Source organism: Rana temporaria, chromosome 5, assembly GCF_905171775.1.
Source record: "Rana temporaria chromosome 5, aRanTem1.1, whole genome shotgun sequence".
Lineage (NCBI taxonomy): Eukaryota > Metazoa > Chordata > Amphibia > Anura > Ranidae > Rana > Rana temporaria.
The window spans coordinates 366,644,824-366,660,531 of NC_053493.1; the positions used below are offsets into that span (position 1 = coordinate 366,644,824).

Here is a 15,708-nt window from a genome sequence, read left to right on the forward strand (position 1 = left end):
AGGTCAAAACCAATGACGTCCTTGCGACATCATTTAGAACAATGCACACTTGGATATTTGACGGACAGCGCATGCGCAGTTCGTTCGGCACGGGGACGCGCATCATTTAAATGATACACACCCCCTACCCGCCAAATTTGAATTCCGCCGGGTGATTTACGCTACGCCGCCGCAACTTTACAGGCAAGTGCTTTGTGAATAAAGCACTTGCCTGAAAAACTTGCGGCGGCGTAACGTAAATGAGATACGTTACGCCCGCACAATTTTGCGCCCATCTACGTGAATCTGGGCCAGAGTATAGAGTGCAGTGGTCAGAAGTAGGTAACATACAACAAAGCATAATGTGCAGAGGTCACGGGGGGTTTAATGAATAGCACAGGTTACAAAATGTAGAGGTCCGGAGTGTGTAATGTATAGCACAGTGTAGTGGTAAGGAGTGTGTAATGTATAGCACAGTGTACCTAAAGCAGGGGTAAGAAGTGTGCAATGTATGACACAGTGGGGGGTTATTTATGAAAGGGAAATCCACTTTGCACTGAAAGTGCACTTGGAATTGCAGTCGCTGTAGATCTGAGGGGAAGATCTGAAATTGGGGGAAGCTCTGCTGATTTTATCATCCAATCATGTGCAAGCTAAAATGCTGTTCTTTATTTTCCTTGCATGTCCCCCTTGGATCTACAGCGACTGCACTTGCAAGTGCACTTGTAGTGCAAAGTTGATTTGGCTTTCGTAAATAACCCCCAGTGTACATTTTTCAGGAGTAAGGATTGTGTAATATATATCACAGTGTACATAATGCTTGAGTAAGAAGTGTGTAATGTATAGCACAGGGGTAAGTAGTGTGTAATGTATATCACAGTGTACATAGTGCAGGGGTAAGGAGTGGGTAATGTATAGCCAAGGGGTAAGGAGTGTGCAATGTATGACCCAGTGTAGAGATTGCAGGAGGAAGGAGTGTGTGATGTATTGCAGAGTGTACATAGCACAGAGGTAAGGAGTGTGTATTGTATTACACAGCGTACCGAAAGCATTGTGCTATATATGACACATTGTAGCTATTTCAGGAGTAAGAATTGTCTAGTGCAGGGTTGATGAGTGTGTAATGTACAGCACAGTGTACAAAGCGCAGGGGGCAGGTGAATGTAATGTAAAGCATAACTCAAAGGGGTGAGGGTAGTGTAATGTACAGCGCAATGTACAAAGTGCAAGGGTGAGGAGAATGTAATGCACAGCACAGTGTACAAAATGCAGGGGCAGGACAATGTAATGCACAGCACAGTGTACAAAATGCAGGGGGCAGGAGAATGAAATGCACAGCACAGTGTACAAAATGCAGGGGGCAGCAGAATGTAATGCACAGCACAGTGTACAAAATGCAGGGGGCAGCAGAATGTAATGCACAGCACAGTGTACAAAATGCAGGGGGCAGGAGAATGTAATGCACAGCACTTTGTACAAAATGCAGGGGGCAGGAGAATGTAATGCACAGCACAGTGTACAAAATGCAGGGGGCAGGAGAATGTAATGCACAGCACAGTGTACAAAATGCAGGGGGCAGGAGAGTATAATGTAAAGAACAATTCACAGGGGTGAGGAGAGTGTAATGTACAGCACAATGTACAAAGTGCAAGGATGAGGAGAGTGTAAAGTACAGCATAGTGTACAAAATGCAGGGGGCAGGAGAATGTAATGTAAAGAACAATTCACAGGGGTGAGGAGAGTGTAAGTACAGTGCAATGTACAAAGTGCGGGGGTGAATAGTATAAAATAGTGTCTTTTCATTGATGCTGCAGTAAAATTTGCTGGTTGGTGGAGGCAGTAAAAAAATACCCCTCCAGTCATTAATATTGTCCACAAGACCCTCCACAACACTATTCCTAAGAAGCAGCATCACTAAGGCTGCATTCACACCTCGGCGTACAAAATCGCGGCGTTTTGTCCCGCGAATTGCGTCGACAAATAGCAGCGTTTTGTACCACGATTTGAGGCGACAAAACGCCGCGATTGTGAATGCAGCCTGGTTCACATCTCCTATGATGAACGCCGAAAGCCGCCTGAAAAAAAGGTCCGGGACTTTTTTTCAGGCGGCAGGCGGCAGGCTTTAAAGTGAACCATCTCCATAGAGGTGCATGTTAAATCATCCCTCTGGCATCTCGGGGCTGCAGCGGCGTCGCACTACAGGCGTATATACGCCTAGGTGTGAATGGAAGCTGATGGTTGAATGGCAGTAAAAAAAAAAAAAATTAACAACCAGGGATTACCCAATTTTTGGAGGGATTTCCTTTTGCTTCCTGTTTTGGTTATGTGACAGGAAGGCTGCTTTCACATTGCAGCGTGGAGCCGCGGTGACAGTATAGCCGCGCTATTTGTAGCGCGGCTATACCGTCGTGTTTACCGCGATATTCGGGCGCTAGCGGTGAGGTTTTAACCCCCGCTAGCGGCCGAAAAAGGGTTAATACCACGGTATTACTGCGCTTTCCCATTGATTTCAATCGGAAGGCGCGGTATAGGAGCAGTGAACACACCGCTCCTATACCGCGGTAAAGATGCGGCTAGCAGGACTTTTGGAGTGCTCCTGCTAGCGCACCGCTTCAGTGTGAAAGCCTTCGGGCTTTCACATTGAACACTACAGGGCATGATTTTTCATGCGGTATAGCAGCGCTATTTTTAGCGCTGTACCGCATGAAAAACGCCCCAATGTGAAAGGGGCCGAAGTGAAGGGAAATCTCCCCAATGGGACAGATGGCAAAAAAAAAAAAACCCGACTGGGGTGATAAACCTCCCTTACCCTATACAAAATGAAAACATGTTTTACAAATAGTTCTATTTTAAAGTGTCTCTAATTGCAACATTTTGTTTGTATTGGATAGAGAGGAGAGAAGTGGAAATCTTCCAAAGGGGACACTAGCTCTGGTGATCCCCTTTGGAGGGATTTACACTCACTTCCTGTATTAAAATGACATATTAAGTGAAGTGAAATCTCTGCAATGAGACACACATGGCCAAAAAAATAAAACTGACAGAGGTTTTAACCCTTCCTTACTCTATTTGAAATGGGGGAAAAAAGTTTTGCGTTTAGAAATCAAAATTAAAATTTTCCCTCCAGAAGTTTTACCCCCGCCCTCATGATCAGGCCATTGTTTGCGATGCGGCACTGTGTTACCTTCACTGACAATTGCACGGTCATACAACACTGTACACAAATACAATTTGTCATTTTTTTCGCCACAAATAGAGCTTTCTTTCAGTGGTATTTAACCACTTAAGACCCGGACCAAAATGCAGCTAAAGGACCTTGCCCCTTTTTGCGATTCGGCACTGCGTCGCTTTAACTGACAATTGCGCGGTCGTGCGACGTGGCTCCCAAACAAAATTGGCGTCCTTTTTTTCCCACAGATAGAGCTTTCTTTTGGTGGTATGTGATCACCTCTGTGGTTTTTATTTTTTGCGCTATAAACAAAAATAGAGCGACAATTTTGAAAAAAAATGCAATATTTTTTTACTTTTTGCTATAATAAATATCCCCCGAAAATATATAAAAACATTTTTTTCCCCCTCAGTTTAGGCCAATACGTATTCTTCTACCTGTTTTTGGTAAAAAAAATCGCAATAAGCGTTTACCGGTTGGTTTGCGCAAAATTTATAGCGTTTACAAAATAGGGGATAGTTTTATTGCATTTTTATAATTTTTTTTTTTTTTACTACTAATGGCGGCGATCAGCGATTTTTTTCGTGACTGCGACATTATGGCGGACACTTCGGACAATTTTGACACATTTTTGGGACCATTGTCATTTTCACAGCAAAAAATGTGTAAACGCTGTTGGGGTTATGTGTTCCCTGTGTTTACAACTGTAGGGGGGTGTGGCTGTAGGTGTGACGTCATCGATTGTGTCTCCCTATAAAAGGGATGACGAGATCGATGCAGCCGCCACAGTGAAGAACGGGGAAGCCGTGTTTACACACGGCTCTCCCCGTTCTTCAGCTCCGGGGACCAATCGCGGGACTCCAGCGGCGATCGGCTCCGTGGTTACGGAGCTTCGGACCGGGTCGCGGGCGCGTGCCCACGACCCATGGCTGGGTACTAGTGCAGGACGTACCTGTACGTACATGTGCCCAGCCGTGCCATTCTGCCGACGTATATGTGCAGGAGGCGGTCCTTAAGTGGTTAATCACCACTTAGTTTTTTATTTTTGTGCTATAAACAAAAAAAAACCTACAAATAATAAAACTAAATTATTTTACTTTCTGCTATAAAACATCCAAAAAAATAATAATCTATTTTCTTCATAAATTCTGCTACATATTTTTGATAAAAAGAATCCCAATAAGCGTATATTGATTGGTTTGCGCAAAAGTTATAGCGTCTACAAACTATGTGATATATGCTGGAATTTAAATAGTGTTTTCTTTTTTTTTTTTTTATATACTAGTAATTGCAGTGATCAGTGACTTATAGCGGGACTGTGATACAATCTAAAGCCTCATACACACGGTTGGACTTCAAACAAACGTTTCCATGGATTTTTGTTTGAAGGGCGTTGGCCGTGAACTTGGTATGCATACACACGGCAGGACTTTTTCAGCAAACTTTCCCAAAATCACATGGTTTTTCAGCTCTTTTCTGCTCTTTACCGCCACCCTTTGGTCAACTTCTGCTATTGTTGGTTGATTTTAACATTGGTTCTGAGCATGCGTGTTTGTACTTCTGATGGACTTCTGCACACACAATAGGACTTTGCATCGTTGGACTTTTGTTGCCGAAAAGTTTGTCTGTTTGCAGAGCAAACTTTTGTCTGATGAAAACCGAAAAAGTTTGTCTGATAGAGCGTACACACGGTCGGATTTTTGGGAAAACTTGCTCATTTTGAAGTTTGTTGTCAAAAAGTCAGATCGTGTGTATGGGGCTTAACACTTCATGCCAATACACACGATCGGAATTTCCGACAACAATGGTCCGACGGACCTGTTTTATCGGACAAGCTGACCGCCTGTATGCTCCATCGGACAATTGTTGTCGTTTTTTTCAACGGACAAATGTTCGCTGTGCATGCTCTCAAACTTTCCGACAACAAATGTCTGATGGAGGATCATGCGATCGTGTGTACTGCTTCGAACCAGTGCTAAACATCAGACAACAATAGCAGAAGTTTCCCAAAGGGTGTCGGTAAAGAGCTGAAAAACCATGTGATTTGGTGAATGTTGGCTGAAAAAGTTCTGCCGTGTGTATGCCTATCAAGTTCACGGCCAACGCCCCATCTGACAAAAATCCACGGAAAAGTCTGATGGAAGTCCAATCGTGTGTATGAGGCTTAACTGACACTTTTGACACTTTGTGGGAACCAGTGACACAGTAAAAATATGCACTGTCACTGTACTACACCTTATGGGAAGGGGTTAAACATCTAAGGTGTGCCTAACCAGTGTTTTCGTGTACTGTTTTTACTAAGGGGTGTGATGGATGTTCTTTCCCTGCTTTGCAGCATATGCAGAGCTTCATTGATTATGTTTATTGCTGCTGAATAATGTGAAGTTGATGTTATGGGTGGAGCTCCGCTTTAAATCTACTATGGGGCGCTTGGGAAGTGGTTCAAATGTCAAAAGCAATAATAACTATGACAGGTCATTGGAACAAAGCTCCATCTATGTGATGTGTAAGGCTGCATTCACACCTTAGCGCGGCGTTTTGTACCGCGATTTGGCGCGACAAATTGCAGCGTTTTGTACCGCGATTTGCCGTGACAAAACGCTTAGTTTTTAACCCCGGTTTTTTACATGTCATTGTCGGCTATGCCGAACGACGAAGCCGCCTGATTACGCGCGACAAAAAAGGGTCCGGGACTTGTTTGAGCTTCACGCGATCGGCGTTCGGCGTGGAGATGTGAACCATGTCAATAGCCAACAATGTTATTTTTCCCCTCCAGCGTATCTGAGCATCGCGCTTAAGGCGTTTTGTCGCTCAGGTGTGGATGGAACCTTAGCTCAGCAATTATATGTCCCTGGAATTTATTTTAAAATGATGGGAAATAAATGTACATGTAGCTGAGTGTATGGAAATAAGTGAGTCCTGTGATCTCACATTTGTATCACACTGACCCTCCTCATGTAGTAAGGTTACTGCTGCAGATGAAAAACTACCCAGCTACAAATACCAAGTTCATAGGGACTGTTCAAATAATTTTTTTTTTGTTTTTTTATTTTTTAAATAGAGTTAATTTTTGCTTAATGATGAATGTTTATATTTAATTGCAGCTTCTACAGCCGTCCCATTACTGGCACAGAACGGCGCATGCCCAACACAAAGATGGCCGACCAGGGCCTTCCGCGCTGCTAGGGGAAGGGGGGGAGACGTCGCGGCGCTTTCTGGTGATGTCACCATTGTGCTCCTTAGAGTGTACGCCGAGCACATTGGTGTGTACTGATAGCCGGACTGTACGGTAGGTGATGATTCTAGGAGTGTGTACACATTACTATTGCTTGTACAGGACGATGATGATTATCTGTTATTATATTTTAGGCTATGGAACCACCGAAGGATTGTCCGCCTCCTAAGCAGCAGCCTATGATCTATATCTGTGGAGGTAAGTCAGAGCTGGTGAAGGTAGGTGACCAGCAGATCAGTGGCCGGTCCCTTCGTATATCCTTGTGCCTTATTCAGTCAGCTCAGCTACATTAAATAACATGTTGAAGTAGTATAAAACCCTCAGTGTGTTTAGTTTAACCCATTGAGTATAAAAAAAAAAAATTCCCCAAGAAACTGTTAATATTCTTATCCCAGCACTGGCAGTTTATGGATTTCAATGCTGCTGGCCCCTGCTCTCTCAGTGTCGCTTCCCTGAACTTCCAGTGTTCACTAAGGATGAGATCAGGTGTGTTTACAGCGCCACATGCCCGCCAGGAAGCTGACACTCCGCAACGCTAATCACAGGCAGTGAGACATTTCCCTGCACAGATCCTGGCAGTTAAAGTCCGCCTGTGTACATCCTATGCTGGGGTGACAATGCACACTTTTGATGGGTACGGCAAGATGATGTGCTGACACACCGTGTGACACGGCATATTCAGCGCGCAAGATCACAGGAAAGCACATTTGGGGAGTGATCTTATCGATCTGTACCTCCCAGTGATTGACAGTGACTCCATTGGGCAGTGTATTGGTGTTAGACAGAGGCGTTGCTAGGAGGATGCGGTCCGCACCCGGGTGACACCCGCTAGAGAGGTGACACCATCCTGACATTTGAGGATTTTTAAAAAAATTTTATTTATTTTTGTTTTGCTGACATGTGGGGGGCGGGGGCACACTGGGGAGTGTCAGGCCGAGTGCCGCGGTACAAGAGGAGGGGGGGTTGCGGGGTGACACCGCGGCACCATTCATCCCCTCCTCTCACAGCCACGGGCTGTTAGCGGTGTTTGGCACACATGCACAGCCGCGTGAAGCCGCTGCCGCCTCCCCCTCCTCTCTGTTTGTGTGTACAGAGGGGGAGGGGCCGAGGGGACCTTCTGTCCATGTGCCGTGACCGTCGGCGTCGCTGCAATGATCTGAGGTACTGAATGGGGAGGGTGGGTGTTTGCACCTGGGGGGGATTTCACTGAAGGGGGGGGGGGTGTTTGCACTTGGGGGGGATTTCACTGAAGGGGGGGGGTGTTTGCACTGGGGTTTTTCACTGAGGGGGGGTTTCACTAAGGGGGGGGTGTCTGCACTGAAGGGGGTGTGAACTGAAGGGGGTCTGTGTAACATGCAGGGGTCCAGAGGTGCAGGCTGTTGTGTAATGTAAAAGGGGTGCACTGATGCAGGGTGCTATGAGATGTAATGGGGTCCAATGATGCAGGGGGCTGTGTAATGTAAAGGGGTCCAGAGGTGCAGGGTGCTTTGTGATGTAAAGGAGTTCAGTGATGCGGGGTGCTGTGTAATGTAAAGAGGTGCAGAGGGCTGTGTAGTGTAAAGGGGTCCAGTGATGCAGGGGGCTGTGTAATGTAAAGGGGTGCAGAGGGCTGTGTAGTGTAAAGGGGTCCAGTGATGCAGAGGGCTGTGTAATGTAAAGAGGTCCAGAGGTGAAGGGGGCTATGTGATGTAAAGGGGTCCAGTGATGCAGGGGGCTGTGCAATGTAAAGGGGTCCAGAGGTGCAGTTGTGGAGAGGGGTACACAGTAGTAACAAAGAGATATTGAAGGATGCAGAGGTATGCAGGGGGCACCGTGTGGTGTTTTTACATTTTAACGTGTGGGGGGGTGCCAGATATTGGATCCGCCCCGGATGCCAAATGCTCTAGGTACGCCCCTGGCCTATAGGCTCCTGAAATGTGAATTCCGGTTCTGGAGAAAGAGAGGTGGGGGAGGGGACAAAGAAAAATGGAGAGAAAGAAGAAGGGATTAAATGAACAAGAAAGATGGATAGGGAGAGAGAGAAAAGGGGAAGAAAGGAGAACAGAGAGCAAACAGTAGGGTAAAAAATATTTGGAAACGGTTATTGGGGGGGTGACACCATATTTTACCGCACCAGGTGACACCAACCCTAGTGACGCCACTGGTGTTAGATAATGTATTGGCCTACATCAGCCTGAGACGCTCCTTTTGTTGCCTTGGCCGTGTGTTTTGGGTCACTGTCATGCTGGAATACCCATCCATGACCCATTTTCAATGCCCTGGCTGAGGCAAGGAGGTTCTCGCCCAAGATTTGACGGTACATGGCCCCATCCATCATCCCTTTGATGCGGTGAAGTTGTCATGTCCTCTTAGCAGAAAAACTCCCCCAAAGCATAATGTTACCACCTCCCATGTTTGATGGTGTTCTTGAGGTCATAGGCAGCATTCTTCTTCCTCCTCCAAACATGAGTTTAGTTGATGCCAAGGAGTTCGATTTTGGTCTCATCTGACCACAACACTTTCACCCAGTTCTCTGAATCATTCAGATGTTCATTAGCAGACTTCAGACGGCCCTGTACATGTGCTTTCTTGAGCAATGGGACCTTGATGCGTGCCACATGAGTGGCTTTGTAGTAGGAGTCAAAAGCGGGTAGGCCCGCCCCACCTTGTAGCTTCGGGAGAGTAAGTATTTTGTATTTCACCCTAGGCAACCCCTGGTTCCACAGAAATCTGATAGCTAGCGAGCGCAGGGCTGTAAAGAAGGATTTAGGAACCAGAATGGGGATTGTCTGGAAGAGGTATAAAAGTTTGGGTAGAGTATCCATCTTGAGGGTGTTGATCCGTCCAAACCACGGCAAGGGGGAACCACCCCACTCCTCAAAGTCCTTCCGTATGCGAGAAAGTAAGGGAACACAATTTAAGGAAAATAGGTTGGAGAGGATGGTGACCCCTAAGTAGGATACTCCCTTCGCCTGCCATTGAAAAGAATAGTTTGACCGCAAGGAGGACATCACGGGGGCAGGGAGGGAAATATTGAGGGCCTCAGTCTTGGATACGTTCAGCTTAAAATTACTAAAGGAACCAAACCGTTGAAATTAATGGAGAAGGGAAGACAGGGAGGTATGGGGGTGCTGCACATAAACCAGGAGGTCATTGGCATAAAGGGACAGCTTATGGTGGGCGGAGGGTGTTTGGATACCTTGGATGGAGGCGTTCTGACGAATAGCACACGCCAGGTGTTCTATAACAATGACGAAAAGGAGGAGGGAGAGGGGGCAACCCTGCCGGGTGCCGTTGGTAATGTCAAACGGCTCGGAGGTAGTGCCATTCACCAAAACCGAGGCAGACGGCCGGGAGTACAAGTACATCACTTTAGAAATAAAAGTAGTACCCAAACCCAATTGTACCAGTGAGAGTTGGAGAAAGCTCCAATTGGCCCATATCGACGCCTTTTCAGCGTCGAAGGAGAGGAGGCAGGCTTTCTGATTCGTACGTTGGATAAAGGATATGAGATGAATCGTTTTGGTGGTGTTGTCCCTCGCCTCGAGAGGGGGTATGAGGGGAAACCCACTGAGCAGAGTAATCCCTAAGCCCCCGGCTCCACGGAGGATGATAAAAATAAGAGGTCAAAACCATATAGAATGCAATACAACATTAGAACGATGACATATAACATTGGTATGCAATAGATTGCAAGAAACACCAAATTGTAAGAGGTATGCAACATATCACAGGGTGAATGGAACATAAAGTACATAGGCAGGGAGAGTCAGCAGGACAAAACCATGTTCAGCGGGACAGGAAGAAAAAACTTCACATTTTAGGAGGCCCAGGGTATCAGCCAGGCGACCAGGATAACCTGCAGAGAGGGAATGAAAAATGACATATGCGTAACAGGTTAAATAGTCCCGATTAGTGGACGATCAAACTGTGGTCAGGAGGAAAAAAATAAGAAAACATTAATAGAACGAGGCAGTTCAAAAGTCCAAAAAAATAAGTCCAAAAACAGGTCTCGAAGGAGAGAAAAACTAAAAAAAAACCTATGTAGTGGGCATAGAGGAGAGGCAGACCATGAAAAAATAAAGTCTGCGTTCACCCTACGTTGACACAGGGACATTCCCTGTAGAGGCAAGAGATCAGCGTGGATGAACAGGACATCTCAGTCATTGGGATCCTGCTGGGGCACAGATCCGGAGCGTTGCGACATAGGCCTGGAGCTGCGTTTGCAGCCCTGTTTCTGCCATTGAGGCGCAAAGGGTAAACCAGGAGTAGTAGACGTGAAACGGCCAATCTGGGAGAGAGACCTGTGGAAGCTCCAGCGTGCTAAGGAAGGAAGGCAAGTCTCCTAGAGTGCGGAAGATGGCAGTTTTGCCCTCGTGGTATACCTGGAGGTGGAAGGGAAATCGCCATTGATATTTCATCTCTTTAGCTTGTAGCAGTTGTGTAAGTGGCTTCAGCGCTTTCCTCATCGTTTGCGTCTGGCTAGATGGGTCTGGGAGAAGCATCACAGGGGCGTGGTTAAAGAGAATAGTGGTCTGAGAGCTCGCAGCTCTCATGATGTTCTCCTCCTTGATCCTGTAAAAGTGAACTCGGCATAATGTATCTCGCACAAAGGAGGGGTCTGGGGTTCAGGGCCCCGAGGTCCTGTGCACGCAATCTAGTTCAATGGGGTCATTTTTAGGGCGCTTCAGCAGTTGGTTGAAAATCGCCGTCACGGCCGTGGGCATATTCTTGGGGTCAACCGTTTCGGGGATCCCGCGTATGGATATTGTTGCGACGATTGCGATTTTCGATATTGTCTTATTGGTAGGCAAGTTGTTGCAGCATGACGGTGTGCGTGTTGAGGATTTTGTCATGAGCTTGCAGAGAGCTTCTGAGGCTGTCAGGGGTGTTGTCTACATCCTCAAAGCGAGGCCTTTTTAAGATCCAAGATCTCCTTTTTGTATGCCTTTTCAATTCTGTGGACACAGTTCTCAAAGTCAGCTTTAGTGGGTAGGGATCTTATTTAGCTGTGCAGGGACCTCATCTGGGATTCCATGTCCCAGCCGTCACCCGAGCCCAGGGATGCATTAGATTTGCTCCTGGTGAGCATAGAGGGCAATACAGGGTCCTCAGGGAGTGGGAAACAGCTGTGGGAGCTCACCTGCGTATATATGAAGGATTCAGAGCGGGCTGGAGACGGAGGCGCTGGCGCCATCTTGGATTCCGAACGGCGCTGTGCAGCGGCCCTGGATTTAGCGAATAACTTCTCGAGATCGCCTCCTTGTGTGTTCCCACGGGTGCCCCTCGATGCCCGGTGCTTGTCTTTCCCCACAAGCGGTGTTTTAGGTGGGTTTCCTGCTTTGCATGCGGTTCGTGGAGCCAAGGGACCCGGGAGCTACGAGCAGACACGTCTTACCGCTCCATGCGTCAGGCCACGCCCCCTGGCACCGAGCGCAGTGCGTGCCTGGCTGTGAACCCCGCAAGCTGTCAAAGCTGGGTGCCCACACTTTCAGTGGAGGCACGGGGCTCTGTGTGGCCGCATCGCCGGACCGTGGGACAGGTAAGTCTGTTTATTAAAAGTCAGGAGCTACACTTTTTGTAGCTGCTGACTTTTATTAAACAAAAAAGCCTGGAACTCCACTTTAAAGCAGAGCTCCACCCTAAAGTGGAGCTTCCGCTTATTGGATTCCTCCCCCTCCGGTGCCACAATTGGCACCTTTCGGGAGGGGACAGGATACCTGTCTTTGACAGGTATCCTTTCCCACTTCCGGGAGTCCGGCAGTGACGTCACCGCGGGGCCTCCCCCTCCCCTGGCCGCTGGGCTAATAGGAGAGAGGAGCGGGGCCTCGCGCATGCGCAGTAGGGTTCCCGGCGTGAAGCCGAAAGGCTACACTGCCGGGTTGCCCTACCCGCAATGGCAGCGGCAGTGTAGCCTTTCGGCTTCACTCCGGGAACCCTACTGCCGACATCACTGGACTCCAGGACAGGTAAGTGTCCATTTATTAAAAGCCAGCAGCTGCAGTATGTGTAGCTGCTGGCTTTTCATTTATTTATTTTTCCCCGTACCTCCTCTTTAAACACAAAACAAGTGGTTAACCCTGGCAGTGTTGAGGGCTTCTTTTTTTCTTTTCAGTAATGAGCTGTACAGCACCATGCTACGGTTAATTTGTCCAACATTTGTTTTTTCTCTTTGTCTAAAGCACATATTATCATATTACAGATAAAACTGGCCATTTGAAGGCAAGCATACTGCTGATGGGGCCCACAATAAAATTGAGTTTGACAGGTGTTAATTTTTGACTTTTCAACAAAAAGTTCCATACATCAATAAGAGAATATACAATATCCAGGGTACAAGAGTATAAAGTCACAGATAATGTAACCAACGGTAAATGAAAAAGCAATGAGAACCCAGATAAGGGGTCTAAAAAATTCTAGTTAAACTATATTTGCTTTTGCATTAGATCATGGAAGAGCATATTTGTATGTCCCACTGAGCAACTAGAGATAATCGAATGGTTTCAAATGGATATCTGTAATAAAGGGACCGTTATTCTCTAACCATGTTGCTAGTCTTGCACAAAAATTGACCAATATATCTTGACATAACATTTTCCTTTTCCTTTGTTCCAGAATGCCACACAGAAAATGAGATAAAAGCCAGGGATCCCATCAGATGCAGAGAATGTGGTTACAGAATAATGTACAAGAAAAGAACAAAACGGTGTATCCTTTTACTACGCTAAACTAATATGACCACAAAGTAGGCTTGCTCAAGGGGTTAAAAGCAATAATAACAGAACAGTGTAGGGTTATGAACTGCTTTCCAACTTTTTTTTAGGCTGAGTTTGTTCAGTCTTATGCTCGGTTCACATATGAGCCACATCTGTCACACAGCAAGGGTCCTCGTTCACTGTTTCAGGTCCAATTTCAGGCTGAATTCAGACCTGAAACGGACCAAATAAGCACACGTTTTTCCTGAAAACTGCACGGACCTGCTGCGGAGGTATGTGAACCAGCTCCATAGAGAGCCAGGCATATTCTCCTGCTATGCAAACCCAGCCTTATTGACCAACTCCAGGAAACGGACTACTACACTAGTCTGAGATGGCCTACTGTAGTACCTGGCTTGTGCTGTTGTCGGCTTGTGTTACTAGTGAATAAAAGCACTCTTCTTGAGCTGCAATCATTTACAACACAAGCTAACAGTTTCCACTCTCTGTGCCCTGAAAAATGGGTTGCAGCTCCAGACTCTGTGTAAACTAAAGAGGAGAGATGAGACATCTCAGTAGAGGGTTGTTCGGTATGGTAGTTTAGGCGGAGGGATGGAGGGATACAGGGGCTGTGTAGGCTCTTTGTGCACTGCCTCTCATGCCCCCTATCCTCCTGAGCTGTCACTCAGAATTATATGAGCACAGGATCCCCTGGGGGTTTAACCAGTTATCTTTTCTTCTGGTGATAGGTCTCTTCTAAGCGTGTTGTGCGGTAACAGTGGATGCACAAAAAGACAATAGTTAACTAATGCCTCGTTTCCACTGAGCGGATCGGTTCGGTACGGTTCGCTATTTTGGGTGTTTCCATTATGAAAGTGTGCCATTAAACTGAATCGTACCGGACCATTCTGGGTCCTGCTTCATATGTGGGGCCATAGGAAATGGAACGGTTCCATTAGGGCGGAGATACAATACATTCCACTGATTGGTGGACGCGCTAGGCATTTTCTAAACCCTGAATGGTCCCTGACGGTCCGATTTGCAGTGGAAACGCTCACGAGAATAGACCAGTCCCATTCTAACCGCTCCATTCTTACTGACCCGAACCGTTACGTGCAGTGGAAACAAGGCATTAGTAATCCATGGAAAAGAGTGGAGAAGAAGTGGGGATTTGAGGGGAGAGTAGTCCTGGAAGCTCAGATGGGAAAGGGAGCCCAAGATGCTCACATGTTGGTGTAATGAGTTACTTACTTAAAGGGGTTGTAAAGGTACAATTTATTTTTTATTTTTTTCCTAAATAGCTTCCTTTACCTTAGTGCAGTCCTCCTTCACTTACCTCATCTTTCGATTTTGCTTTTAAATGTCCTTATTTCTTTTGAGAAATCCTCACTTTCTGTTTGTAACTACACACAGTAATACGAGGCTTTCTCCCTGGTGTGTAGTGTTGTGCTCACCCCTTCCCTTGGACTACAGGAGAGTCAGGATGCCCACTAACACACAGCTCCTTTCTCTATCTGCAACGTAGAGAGCGTCCTGACTCTCTTGTAGTCCAAGGGAGGGGGCGAGCACGACACTCCACACCAGGGAGAAAGCCTCGCATTACTGTGTGGAGTTAGACAGAAGAACAGGAAGTGAGGATTTCTCAGAAGAAATAAGGACATTTAAAAGCAAAATCGAAGGATGAGGTAAGTGAAGGAGGACTGCACTAAGGTAAATTAAGCTATTTAGGAAAATCAATTTGTACCTTTACAACCCCTTTAAGGTTTTCGTAATGTGCTGTCCAGCCACAACAGCTTTGAGGGGTTGATTTACTGTGACTTGGGGTGTAAAATCTGGTGCAGCTGTGCATAGTAGCCAATCGGCTTCTAACTTCAGATTGTTCAATTAAACTGGAAGCTGATTGGTTTCTATGCAGAGCTGTACCAGATTTTGCACACTCCAGTTTTTGAAATGTAGCCCTAAAGTGTTTTTTATAGACTGACAACAGCAGGGCTGGGCAGTGCCCCAGTGCTTCCACCTGCAGCAGAATGCCAAATATGCATGAGGCCTAATGTTTGTTTAATCTCAATATCATGTAACTTAAAACCATCTGTACAAATAGCTTTAGTATAATTTAGAAAGGTAAAATCTATGTTTGTATCCTAAGTTTTCTCTTAACTCCATCCTCAGTGGTTGTTTTTGATGCCCGTTGAATGAATGGACAACTTGTAATGCAATGTGGATATCCTATATACTTCTTTTTCTTTTTTTTTCATTTTATGCCTTTTTTTTTTTTAACAATTTTCAGTATGCATCTGTAAATTATAACAAGTTTGTAATAAAGGTTTGAAGCCCTAAAATATTTATGGTCTGGTTGAATTAATTTTGTTTCTTTATATGTATGGAATTCTATTAATTCACTTTATTTTATCAAGCACGAGGAAAGCAAGGAGGTGGAAGTTGAGCTAAAACTTCATCTAGTTTTGGATAGAATGTGCATGGGGTGTGATTTTATCAGATATATATATTGCGGTGTACAAGTTTGGGAGGATTGCATCTACTTTTGGTCTTGGTGATTGTCACCTGAAAAGAAAGTAAGGCAATTCTGGTGTCACTGGGCTGGGCGGTGGGGGTTCCCAGTTGGGACATAGAAAGCATTATGTACATGGGCA

The 15,708-nt window shown here is 46.1% G+C and overlaps 1 protein-coding gene across 1 annotated transcript; it reads left to right on the forward strand.

Moving 5' to 3' along the window:
• The first annotated feature begins 6,285 nt into the window (after positions 1 to 6,285).
• On the forward strand, positions 6,286 to 15,400 carry POLR2K (RNA polymerase II, I and III subunit K). The gene is made up of 4 exons (XM_040354780.1): positions 6,286 to 6,437; positions 6,518 to 6,581; positions 12,978 to 13,070; positions 15,227 to 15,400. The coding sequence occupies exons 2-4, from the start codon at positions 6,521 to 6,523 to the stop codon at positions 15,247 to 15,249; spliced, it is 177 nt and encodes a 58-aa protein (XP_040210714.1). The 5' UTR covers positions 6,286 to 6,437; positions 6,518 to 6,520; the 3' UTR covers positions 15,250 to 15,400.
• The last annotated feature ends 308 nt before the right edge of the window (positions 15,401 to 15,708 follow it).

Bases quoted from the DNA above. Each gene is read 5' to 3' on its own strand.
- POLR2K (XM_040354780.1), top strand. From the start codon at position 6,521: ATGGAACCACCGAAGGATTGTCCGCCTCCTAAGCAGCAGCCTATGATC. The intron at 6,582-12,977 runs GTAAGTCAGAGC...CCTTTGTTCCAG, and splicing joins TATGATCTATATCTGTGGAG to AATGCCACACAGAAAATGAG. The intron at 13,071-15,226 runs GTATCCTTTTAC...CTCCATCCTCAG, and splicing joins CAAGAAAAGAACAAAACGGT to TGGTTGTTTTTGATGCCCGT.